Below are 12,500 nucleotides of genomic sequence, written 5' to 3'. Positions count from 1 at the left end.
GAGAGAGAGAGAGCGTCTGGTCAGGCTGATGTCTCTCACCTTCCTGTCAGGCCAGTTATACTTGGCGAACACGTCGTCGTACATCTGCGTCGCCCCGTCTGTCACCAGCATGATGGCCTGGCTACACACACTGCCCTGACCTGTCTGGTTGAACTACACACAGAGAACACACACTTACACTGAGATACACACACACACACACAGGAACACACAACACACACAGATAAAGACACACTTACACCATGAGTCTGTAGTCTAAATCCCTGCATCGCTATGATAGATTCATTTAGACTTCAATAATCCCTGAAGGAGGAAATTTAGCGTTTCAGCAGTGAGAAATGATAGCAAAAGGCTGGAAATGCAACCTCGGCATGTTTGGGCTTACCAAGAGATTGATGTGATTGATGAGTGTTCATAGTAATTATAATAACAGTGTTGAACAGGACTGTCTGAGCCCACGCTGTCTCCAGACAGACCACAGGATGACTGCTCTTTTGTTCTCAAGGGCCGAGGCCTGGTGATGTCCTGCGTTGGCCCCCACGGGGCCCTCAGGGACCCTGACACAGATCATCTGTTTGTGAATAAGCCGGGCGAGAGCGTCCGCCCGCTAATCTGATGGGTGCAGACGCATGGCGCTAATTAAACAGCTTATTGACCTGTGACAGGGGAAGCGCAGGAACACGGCTCTGCGCCGACGATCCATTATCATTATCACTGGATAGAAGCTGCTGAGCATGGAGTCCACCGCAGCACGCATACACACTCACACACACACACACACACACACACACACACACACACACACACTCACACTCACACGCACACTCACACACTCACACGCACACACACACACACACACACACACACACTCACACATAAACACACATACACACACACACACACACACACACACACGCTCACTCACATACACACACACTCCCACACACAAACACACACACACACACACACACACATAAACACACACACACACACTCACATAAACACACATACACACACGCACGCACACATACAAGCAAACACACACATTCACATAACCATAAACACATACAGTACACACACAGTACACACACACACACACACACACACATACAGGTTCCTGTCAGGACCTCATCCGTCCTGGTTCCTGTCAGAACCTCATCCGCCGCCTGGCCCTGGTTCCTGTCAGGACCTCATCCGCTCTGCATGCTGGGTAACAGCGGGACGAGTGCTAAAGCTCTCAGCGAGGCTAGCCAGCTGATTAGCATATTCATTGCAAAGGGGCTTTAATTAATCTGACAAACGCTGACATGAAAGCAGCCTCCCTCCCCACACCCCCCCGGCGACGCCCGCCTGGACGCGGCCTGATAAAAGCGGCGGGCGCCGACTGGCTCCGCCTCCCGGCCCTATCGGCTCGGCGTTCCCGTCACCCGCATCCCGTTCATCAGTGCTCTTAATTAGAGCCATTAATCACCCTTCAGAACAGACGTGTCGGCGTTCGCCGGGCGGAACGGAGGTGGCGTGGCGGCGGAGGGATGCGGCGCTCCCCCCAGCTCTCTAGCACCCCCCCCTCCAGCTCTCCAACGCACCCCTGTTAGATCAGTGCACTGGTTGTTGTTTTTTTTTTTTGGGGGGGGGGGGGTGATTAGATTCAATTCAATCGTCGTGAAACGTAAGTGTGTCTGAGCGGTTGATGACTCATGCTGACATGGAGTGTTCAGGTGCGGCCAAGAGAAGCTGCTCTTTAATTGAAATGAAGAAGAAGAAGAAGAAGAAGAAGAAGAAGAAGAAGAAGAAGAAGAAGAAGAAGAAGAAGAAGAAGAAGAAGAAGAAGAAGAAGAAGAAGAAGAAGAAGAAGAAGAAGAAGGTCTGTCTGGAGAGAGGCCAAGGGTGAGTGGGAAGATAGCAGCAAGCAGAATGAGGCTGGCTGGGCACTGGCACTGATGATGACACGGTACGATCCCCTCAAAATAAAATAACACTTGAACTTACATCTTGCAGAATGGTGAAGGCCTCCGCCAAAGCGTTACCCAGTAAACCGATCCCTTTGGCAAACAGCTTGTCCAGATGCTCACGGAAATGCTACGAGATAAGATATGAGCAGAGGGTGAGAGCACGCGGTAGGACTGGTAATCAAAGGGGTGTCGAAGGCAACAGGGTTGACAATGATGTGATGTAGAGGGTGTCGAAGGTGACGGGGTGGACGGGGATGTGATGTAGAGGGTGTCGAAGGTGACGGGGTGGACGGGGATGTGATGTAGAGGGTGTCGAAGGTGACGGGGTGGACGGGGATGTGATGTAGAGGGTGTCGAAGGTGACGGGGTGGACGGGGATGTGATGTAGAGGGTGTCGAAGGTGACGGGGTGGACGGGGATGTGATGTAGAGGGTGTCGAAGGTGACGGGGTGGACGGGGATGTGATGTAGAGGGTGTCGAAGGTGACGGGGTGGACGGGGATGTGATGTAGAGGGTGTCGAAGGTGACGGGGTGGACGGGGATGTGATGTAGAGGGTGTCGAAGGTGACGGGGTGGACGGGGATGTGATGTAGAGGGTGTCGAAGGCGACGGGGTGGACGGGACTCACGTCTTTATTGGTCCGGTCTGCGCGCACCAGGGTTCCGTTCAGACATGATTCCACATAGTGGATCTCCTGGTTGTACTGGAACACACACATGCAGAATAAGGCGTTAAGACGACGGGAAACAGGTCAGTCACAAGACAGCCTGCTCAGTATGAGTCACTTCACAAGCACAGGACAGGAAAACTGAGGATTTAACAGCATTTTACAAACACGAAGACACAGGAAATGAAATAAGCAAAGGGGTAAAGATGCACACACCACGAAAGCATTAATACAGGCACACACACACACTAATGGGTGAAGGAGACGTACGGCGATGATGTTGAAGAAGTCGTCGTCCCCCAGCGTGTCCAGGATGGAGGAGACGGTCTGTCGGGCGATGGTCAGCCTCAGGCCCTTCATGCTGCCGCTCACGTCCACCAGGATGACCACGTCCTTGGGAGACGTGGCGGCCTGGATGTACCTGCGGTTACCACAAGTGGTTTGACCTCGGGTCATTTATAATAATAATAATAATAATAATAATAATAACGATAATGATAACAATAATAATAATAATAGTAATAACTATTAATAATAATAATACTAATAATAATAACAGTAATAATAAATAATAATAATAATAATAATAGTAATAATAATAATAAATAATAATAAATAATAATAATAATGATGATAATGATAATACTACTACTACTAATAATAATAATAATAATAATGATTTACTATAATAATCATACTTCATTTTATTTATAAAGCACTCTTCATTGTGAAACAATCTCAAAGTGCTGAAACAATCACAAAGACGAGACACAAATTAATAATATATAAAATATGAACACATTACATGCAAAAAGTTTTTCTAAATAAGTAGGTCTTTAGACCAGTCTTAGTCCAGAGTCTGTGGTGCCCTCAGATGGTCAGGGGGGCATCATTCCAAAGAAGGGGGGCAGCTGAGTAAAAGGTGGGATCTGCGTTTCGAATCACGTACTTCCATACTATAATATATCATAATAATAATAATAATAATAATAATTATTATTATTATTATTATTATTATTATATAGTATGCCAAAAAGTATTGTAGTATGTCCCAATACATTCCACGTCATGCAGTATGGCAATGATACCAGGATGTCCTACTACATCTGATCATATTTTGCAGTATGCAAGCCAGCACACTTCTCTGGCTATTCTGACCCACAATCCTGTGGAAATGATGTCACATGTGCGAGTCGTGCCGAAGGCGTTTAGATGAATCCCAGCTGTGGACAAATGTTGCGTCACAGACTGCCACGGATGTGGTCAAATTTCAAGACGCAATGTTATGACAAGGTAGTTTGTCCCAATTGGATGCATACTGCTTGCAAAGTACATACTTTCTAGGGGCAGCTGTAGTACACCCTGGTAGTAAACAGTTGAAGTATGCGATTGGGAACGCTGCCCTGGTCTCCCATAGAGCTTAGTCCTGGTGGGGATGAACAAAGCAGCAAGTAGACCTTCCTCAGTAACCTCTGTCACCACGGAGACGTCCCGGGGAGGGGCGGCGTGCACCGCCCAGGTGGACAGGCTGAGCCAGCGCACGGCGAGCTGCACCTACCATTTCCTGTTCCTGCAGTCAAAGGCGATGACCCCGTGTTCGTCCGGATGCCACTTGACCCCTGGGGGGGGGGGGGGGTGAAGACGTTACACCAACAAAAACAACAACAACACACAAGAGGAGGAGGACGTGGCGCAGAGTACAGCATTACAGCTGCAGGGAGCAGCCCATATTCATGTTACAGTCTAATCATGATTATCATATCTCCTCTGTATCTAATCATGATTATCATATCTCCTCTGTATCTAATCATGATGATCATATCTCCTCTGTATCTCATCATGATTATCATATCTCCTCTGTATCTAATCATGACTATCATATCTCCTGTTACAGTCTAATCATTATTATCATATCTCCTCTGTATCTAATCATGATGATCATATCTCCTCTGTATCTAATCATGATTATCATATCTCCTCTGTATCTCATCATGATTATCATATCTCCTCTGTATCTAATCATGATTATCATATCTCCTGTTACAGTCTAATCATTATTATCATATCTCCTCTGTATCTAATCATGATGATCATATCTCCTCTGTATCTAATCATGATTATCATATCTCCTGTTACAGTCTAATAATTGTTATCATATCTCCTCTGTGTCTAATCATTATTATCATATCTCCTCTGTTACAGTCTAATCATGATGATCATATCTCCTCTGTATCTCATCATTATTCTCATATCTCCTCTGTTACAGTCTAATCATTATTATCATACCTCCTGTGTGTCTAATCATTATTATGTCTTATCATTATTATCATATCTCCTGTGTGTCTAATCATTATTATCATATCTCCTGCGTGTCTAATCATTATTATCATATCTCCTGTGTGTCTAATCATAATTATGTCTAATCATTATTATCATATCTCCTGCGTGTCTAATCATTATTATCATATCTCCTGTGTGTCTAATCATAATTATGTCTAATCATTATTATCATATCTCCTGTGTGTCTAATCATTATTATCATATCTCCTGTGTGTCTAATCATTATTATCATATCTCTGTGTTGCGCCCTGCTAGTCTGTCAGTTCTCTGAAAGTGTACTGGTTCTGTTGAGGTCCAGTAGCTCCGGACCCCAGTCCACCATGGTGCTGGAGCCGCTGAGGCAGCAGCTGATTAATCTGCTACTGTAAATATGCATCTAACTCTCTGATGGTCTGTAAAATTACAGCATTAGCAGAATCATCCTTTCAGTGTTTGTGTACTGTAACTGCTCCCTTGGTGCTCCTCCCACTCACTTTCACACACACACACACACACACACACACACACACACACCTGCCCCCCCTCCGCCACACACACACGCGCATGTACACACACACACACACACACACACACACACACACACACACACACACACGTACACCCACACCTGCCCCCCCTCCGCCACACACACGCGCATGTACACACACACACACACACACACACATGTGCACACACAAACACACACAGAACTCACCAGGGTACTGTCTGAAGAAGCCCTTGGCGCTGCCAAAGTACTGCCATATCAGTGATGGGTCTCGCTCAAAGTTATCCACAAAAACTTTATTTAGAGCTTCAGACCAATACACTCCGTTCACAATGTCAGGATCTGGGAGAGAGAGAGAGAGAGAAAGAGAGAGAGAAAGAGAGAGAGAGAGAGATTTATATTTTAACATTTTTGTGACTCTTTGTGATGTTTGCTTTGGCAATGTAAACGTATGTTTCCCATGCCAACAAAACCCTTTGAATTGAATTTTAATTGATTTGACAGCGAGAGGGGGGGGTTAAAGAGAGAGAGACAGAGAGAAAGAGAGATATACACAGAGAGAGAGACCGAGAAAGAGATATATACAGAGAGAGAGAGATAGAGGGATGAGGGATTGTAATGAGGGGAGCTGGGGAGGAGGTAGAGAGAGATGGGAAGGAGGGAGCAGAGCAGGATGAAAGACAAAGCCAGTCTCATGGTAATAACACTAACCCTCATCACGGCAGCCATTAACACTAAAACAGGAGTGAGAGCACAATTGACCTTTGCCCTGTTATTGACCCCCTCCACGGAGGGACAAAGCCCCGTGTCTAAATCCCCCCCGAGCCCTGCTGATCCGTCAGGGGACCCGGCCTTTGTCCGAGAACAGAGATGAGCGGAGAGCAATGAAGAGGCCATTACCCCCCAACAAAGCCTGGTCAACCCTGGGAGAGAGGCGCCACGCTCGCGCCATAAAACACCCCGGAGCTCCACCGCTGCCACCAGAGGAACGACCCAATACCCCTCCAAACCCCCCCCCCCTCCCAGCCCCTCCAACCCCCCCCCCCCCCCCCCCCACGCCCCCCCCAGCCCCCCCAACCATTCCCACCCCACCCGCATGCTCCAATGTCTTTGGAAGGTCTACAGTTGCCTGGAATGGTCTCTTTCTTTCTTTCTTTCTTTCTTTCTTTCTTTCTTTCTTTCTTTCTTTCTTTCTTTCTTTCTTTCTTTCTTTCTTTCTTTCTTTCTTTCTTTCTTTCTCTCTCTCTCTCTCTCTCTCCCTCCCCTCTCTCTGTGTCTGTCTCTCTGTCTGTCTCTCTCCCTCTCTCACTGTCCTTATCTCTGTCCGTCTCTGTCTCTCTCTCTCTGTGTCTCTCTCTGTCGGTCTCTCTCTATGTCGATCTCTCTCTCTGTCGGTCTCTCTCTCTCTCTTTCAGTCTCTCTCTTTCTCTCTTTCTCTGTCTGTCTCTCTCTCTGGGACATTATTGATTCCCTGCTTCAGCAGTGACAGTGATACAGCTGTGGCGCTCCATCCCTCACTGCCCCCCCCCTCTCCTTATGTTGCAGTTCAATGATCACATCGTTCAATTCCAATCAAATGGACTTAAAGGCAGTCTGAGTCTGAACTATGTGCATGCCTCTTCCAAAGAGGAACACTTTAAAACAATACAAAATATATTGGTTTTTACTTATTTACTCCCACTCGTGGCCTTGCTGTAGCTTTGAAGTTGATGTACTATTTGTACATGTTAGTGCTTTTGAATGTACCTTTGTTGTATGTACTAGTGCTGTTGAATGTACTTTTGTGGTATGTACTAGTGCTGCTGAATGTACCTTTGTTGTATGTACTAGTGCTGTTGAATGTGCCTTTGCTAGTGCTGTTGAATGTACCTTTGTTGTATGTACTAGTGCTGTTGAATGTGCCTTTACTAGTGCTGTTAAATGTTGAATGTACCTTTGTTGTACATACTAGTGCTGTTGAATGTACCTTTGATGTATGTACTAGTGCTGTTGAATGTACCTTTGATGTATGTACTAGTGCTGTCGAAAGTACCTTTGTTGTACATGTTGGTGGGCACCTGCACCACGCTGAGACTGAGGTTGACAGACAGGTTGTTGAAGTGGTCGTTGGGCTCCAGGATGAACTCTCCTCCCAGCTCCACGTTGTTCCCCTCCTCATCCAACTCGTTGATCAGCACGGCGTTGAAGTACTCGTACTAGAGAGAGACAGAGAGTGAGAGACACTCGTACTAGAGAGACAGAGAGAGAGTGAGACACTTGTACTAGAGAGAGAGTGAGAGTGAGACACTTGTACTAGAGAGAGAGTGAGAGTGAGAGACGCTCGTACTAGAGAGAGAGACAGAGAGAGAGAGAAAGTGAGAGTGAGAGATGCTCGTACTAGAGAGAGAGACAGAGAGAGAGAGAGAGAGTGAGAGTGAGAGTGAGAGACACTCGTACTAGAGAGAGAGAGAGGGGAGGAGAGAGAGAGAGAGAGAGTTGTACGGGTGGGAATATACAACATGAATATGAACAATACAACATGAATATGAATACAATTACTACTTATATTCAAATCAGCTCACATTATTTGTATAGGGCAAATACACAGAAACATAGGGGCACACACACACACACACACACCATTGCTAATGCAGAACATGTTTTAAACCATGCACTCCAAACCAGACTGAGCTAGAGTATGTTATTACAGTTTTGTCTAGAGGGTTAAATCTGTAAGCATGTTTATAGAGAACTAGAAGGTGTGTGTGTGTGAGTGTGTGTGTGTGTGTGTGTGTCTGGTCTTACACCCCTGACAGAGGTTACCCTCCCAGAGACTCAACATGGCGTCCGAAAGAACAGAAGCTCTCTGGACAGGACTTTCACTGCCCGTCAAATCCAAGAGAAATGCAGGGAACAAAACAAGGACCTCTACATCACCGTCAGTGACCTCACCAGAGCCTTTGATACAGTTAACCGGGATATCCTCTGGAGCATTCTCAAGAAATGTGGTGTCCCCCCCAAATCTCTCAGCATCCTCAAACAGTTCCATAATGGTATGCAGGCATGTGTACTTGTTGGCGGCCAGCAGCCCCCCTCGTTCCCAGTGTAAGTTGGGGTGAAGCAGGGATGAGTACTGGCCCCTGTGTTAGTTGGGGTGAAGCAGGGATGAGTACTGGCCCCTGTGTTAGTTGGGGTGAAGCAGGGATGAGTACTGGCCCCTGTGTTAGTTGGGGTGAAGCAGGGATGAGTACTGGCCCCTGTGTAAGTTGAGTGAAGCAGGGATGAGTACTGGCCCCTGTGTAAGTTGAGTGAAGCAGGGATGAGTACTGGCCCCTGTGTTAGTTGGGGTGAAGCAGGGATGAGTACTGGCCCCTGTGTTAGTTGGGGTGAAGCAGGGATGAGTACTGGCCCCTGTGTTAGTTGGGGTGAAGCAGGGATGAGTACTGGCCCCTGTGTTAGTTGGGATGAAGCAGGGATGAGTACTGGCCCCTGTGATATTCAACCTCTTGCTGACGGCAGCCACACTTTTCTTTCCCCCAGGCCATTCGAGAAGATGGTGGTGTTTCAATCAGGTTCCGCCTTGATGGAAGTTTAACATCAGGCACCTACAGGCAAAGACGAAGACCTCACACACCAACATCCAGCAGCTGCAATATGCAGATAATTGTGTGCTGCTGGCCCACGGCGCAGCTGCCACGCAGCATGCACTGGACATTATGTCATCAGTCTACCAGTTATTAGGTCTGGTGATCAACACCAAAAAACAGTTCTCATTCAGGAGAGGTCCCCCATCCCCTGCCCTTCCAGTTTGTACCATCAGCGGTATAGCCCTCAAGGTCGTTTTTGCTACCTCGGCAGTATACCGACTCCTACATGTCAGATTGACGATGACATCCAGGGCCGCATCAACATGGCCTCCTCTGCCTTTGGTAGACTGCGCTCTTGTGTGTTTGAAAGCAACCACCTCAGATCCTCAATGAAAGTTGCAGTCTACAGGGCAGTGTGCGTCTCAACACTGCTTCAGGGATCAGAAGCCTGGACAGCCTACCGCCATCACACCCGTCACCTTGATGAATTCAGAATCAGATTTTTACAGCTCACTTTTCTGGGCCCCTGGGTGATACTGTTTTTTTTGCTTCCCTCTGGAATATGTAGGGGTGGGTCGTATGCCCCCCTCCCTTGTTCTCTGTAAAGCGCATTGTGTTGCCTCTGGGTATGAAATGCGCTGTACAAATAAAGCTTTGATTGATTGATTGATTGATTGATTGGTTAATTGATGCCTCCAACGCATCCTTGGCGTCACCTGGCAGGACTGTGTTCCTCATACGGACATTTTTACAGAGTCCATAAGCATCGAGGAAACCTTAGCATAGAAGCAACTCCGGGGGGGTTGGCCATACCATCAGGATGCCAGGATGTCGATTGGTCAGGTGCTCTATGGTCCGCCCCCGTCAGCCAGCAGGAAGCCCGGAGGTCAAAAGCTGCGGTATGAAGACCAACTGAAGGGGACACTAAAGAGGTGTCCACTCACATGTTCCCACTGCGACGGGCTGTGTGGCTCCAGGATCGGGCTTCATAGTCACATAGAGTGACATCGGTGGCAGCAACGATAGCCACTGACAAGTTCAACGCAGAGAAATTCTGCTATGTTATCTTCGACTACGATGGACGAGGCAGCGCGTGTGTGTGTGTGTGTGTGTGTGTGTGTATGTGTAGCAGGACTAGGCGTGTCAAGCACCTTCAGTACTCTGGAAGAGAGGTCGAGAACACTCTGACTTCCACTGAAGTGCAACCCCAGTGTTTGATTGGTCTGTCCTTCACTGGCCGCTCCCACAGACCCTTCTCTGTCTAAGCAGCCCCGGGCTGTGTGCGTGTGTGTGTATGTGTGTGTGTGTGTGTGTGTGTGTGTGTGTGTGTGTGTCTGTGTGTGTGCGTGTGTGTCTGTGTGTGTGCGTGTGTGTACTGTAGGTCTGTGCTTGTGTGTGTGTCTGCGTGTGTGTGTGCATGTAGGTGTGTGTGTGCGCGTGTGAAGGTGTGTAAATGTGTGTGTGTGTGTGTAGGTTTGTGCGAGTGTGTACGTGTGTGTGTGTGTCTGTGTGTAGGTGTGTGTGTGATGGACTCGGTAGCGTACACAAGGGGGCCGGTGTGGGCATGGCCATAAAGCAGCGCCTGACAGCTCATACCACGGCTGAGCACTCCGCTGACGTCCGAACGCCGCTGGGGGAGGAGGGGGGGGGGGGGGGGGGGGGGGGGGTGGGGGACGAGAGAAAACGTGCACCCTCAGCAGAACTGATATCTCCTGTAGGGAGGCACGTTAACCACCGGGGTTATTACTGTAGTGAAGGGCCAGGGGACACTGCGGCTCCCCGAGACGCTCCGGTGACTCCTACAGTACCACTGCAGCAAGGAGGCCCCCGGCACTGCAGGCCCGAGCTGGGCCGGGTTCTACTGTGAACTGGGCCGGGGTTCTGCTCTGAGCTAGACCGGGGTTCTACTGTGAACTGGGCCGGGGTTCTGTTCTGAGCTAGACCGGGGTTCTACTGTGAACTGGGCCGGGGTTCTGCTCTGAGCTAGACCGGGGTTCTACTGTGAACTGGGCCGGGGTTCTGCTCTGAGCTAGACCGGGTTTCTGCTGTGAGCTGATAGATAAAATGATAGATACTGTAGATAGATAGATAGATAGATAGATAGATAGATAGATAGATAGATAGATAGATAGATAGATAGATAGATAGATAGATAGATAGATAGATAGATAGATAGATAGATAGATAGATAGATAGATAGATAGATAGATAGATAGATAGATAGATAGATAGATAGATAGATAGTAATATTCAAGCCTTCAGAGCACCCTTGGAAAGCTGCCTATCAATTCCTCCTCTGCAGACCCTCTTAGTCCCACAGAAACAACCAACACCCACCCAGCAGAATGATCCATCTCTCAGATGATCTGGATCAGACAGGTATCTGGTACACAACCCTCTCCACTAATAGTGTTCACTAATGGCTACAGGGAACAGTATTATCCTTCTCTCCTTGCAAGGAGAGAACAACATTTAGAAAAACAAAAAATAGGCAGCCTAGTTTGTCATTTCTGATACTGTGGAGACAACAAATATGTTGACCATTATTTGAGGGATACTGTAGGTTGGACATTATATTTTAGGGATAGGTGGACATTATTTGAGGGATAGGTTGGACATTATATTTTAGGGATAGGTGGACATTATTTGAGGGTTAGGTTGGACATTATATTTTAGGGATAGGTGGACATTATTTGAGGGATAGGTTGGACATTATATTTGAAGGATAAATAGACCTTATATTTGAGGAATATGTTGAGCATAATATTTAAGGGATATAGTAAATTAAGCATTATATTTCAGGGATAAGTAGAAATTTATATTTCAGGGATAAGTATAGATCATTATATTTGAGGGAAAGATTGAACATTATATTTGAGGGATACGTAGACCATTATATTTGAGAGATAGATTGAATATTACATTTGAGGGATAAGTAAGACCATTATATTTGAGAGTTAGATTGAATATTATATATGAGGGATAAGTATAGACCATTATATTTGAGAGATAGATTCAATATTACATTTGAGGGATAAGTAAGACCATTATATTTGAGAGTTAGATTGAATATTATATTTGAGGGATAAGTATAGACCATTATATTTGAGAGTTAGATTGAATATTATATTTGAGGGATAAGTATAGACCATTATATTTGAGAGTTAGGTTGAATATTATATTTGAGGGATAAGTACAGACCATTATGAGAGTGAGATTGAACATTATATTTGAGGAATAAGTAGACCTTTATATTTGAGGGATCGGTTGAATATTATATTTGAAGGATAAGTAGACCATTGTATTTGAGGGATAGGTTAAACCTTATATTTGAGCGATAATTTGAACATTATATTTGACGGATAAGTTAAACATTGTATTTGAGGGATAAGTAAACCATTATATTTAAGGAGTAATAGACCATGATATTTGAGGGATGGTTGAACATTATATTTGAGGGGTAAGAGGAACATTATTTGACTGATTGCTTT

The 12,500-nt window shown here is 46.4% G+C and overlaps 1 protein-coding gene across 1 annotated transcript in view; it reads right to left on the bottom strand.

Annotated features, from left to right (window-relative positions):
• cacna2d3 (calcium channel, voltage dependent, alpha2/delta subunit 3) overlaps window positions 1-12,500 on the bottom strand; it is a gene marked incomplete at both ends in the record, with an annotated part of 55,376 nt that overhangs the window by 30,356 nt on the left and 12,520 nt on the right. Inside the window, 7 exons of the mRNA XM_084445333.1 lie at window positions 40-153; window positions 1,990-2,079; window positions 2,581-2,655; window positions 2,890-3,040; window positions 4,178-4,238; window positions 5,654-5,785; window positions 7,476-7,638. Coding sequence (XP_084301459.1) covers window positions 40-153; window positions 1,990-2,079; window positions 2,581-2,655; window positions 2,890-3,040; window positions 4,178-4,238; window positions 5,654-5,785; window positions 7,476-7,638 — 786 coding nt within the window. The remainder of the gene's footprint in view (window positions 1-39; window positions 154-1,989; window positions 2,080-2,580; window positions 2,656-2,889; window positions 3,041-4,177; window positions 4,239-5,653; window positions 5,786-7,475; window positions 7,639-12,500) is intronic.

Source organism: Borostomias antarcticus (genome assembly GCF_949987555.1).
Source record: "Borostomias antarcticus genome assembly, chromosome: 11".
Lineage (NCBI taxonomy): Eukaryota > Metazoa > Chordata > Actinopteri > Stomiiformes > Stomiidae > Borostomias > Borostomias antarcticus.
Note: the sequence above shows the minus strand (reverse complement) of the source record. Positions and strands in the feature narration are given on the sequence as shown.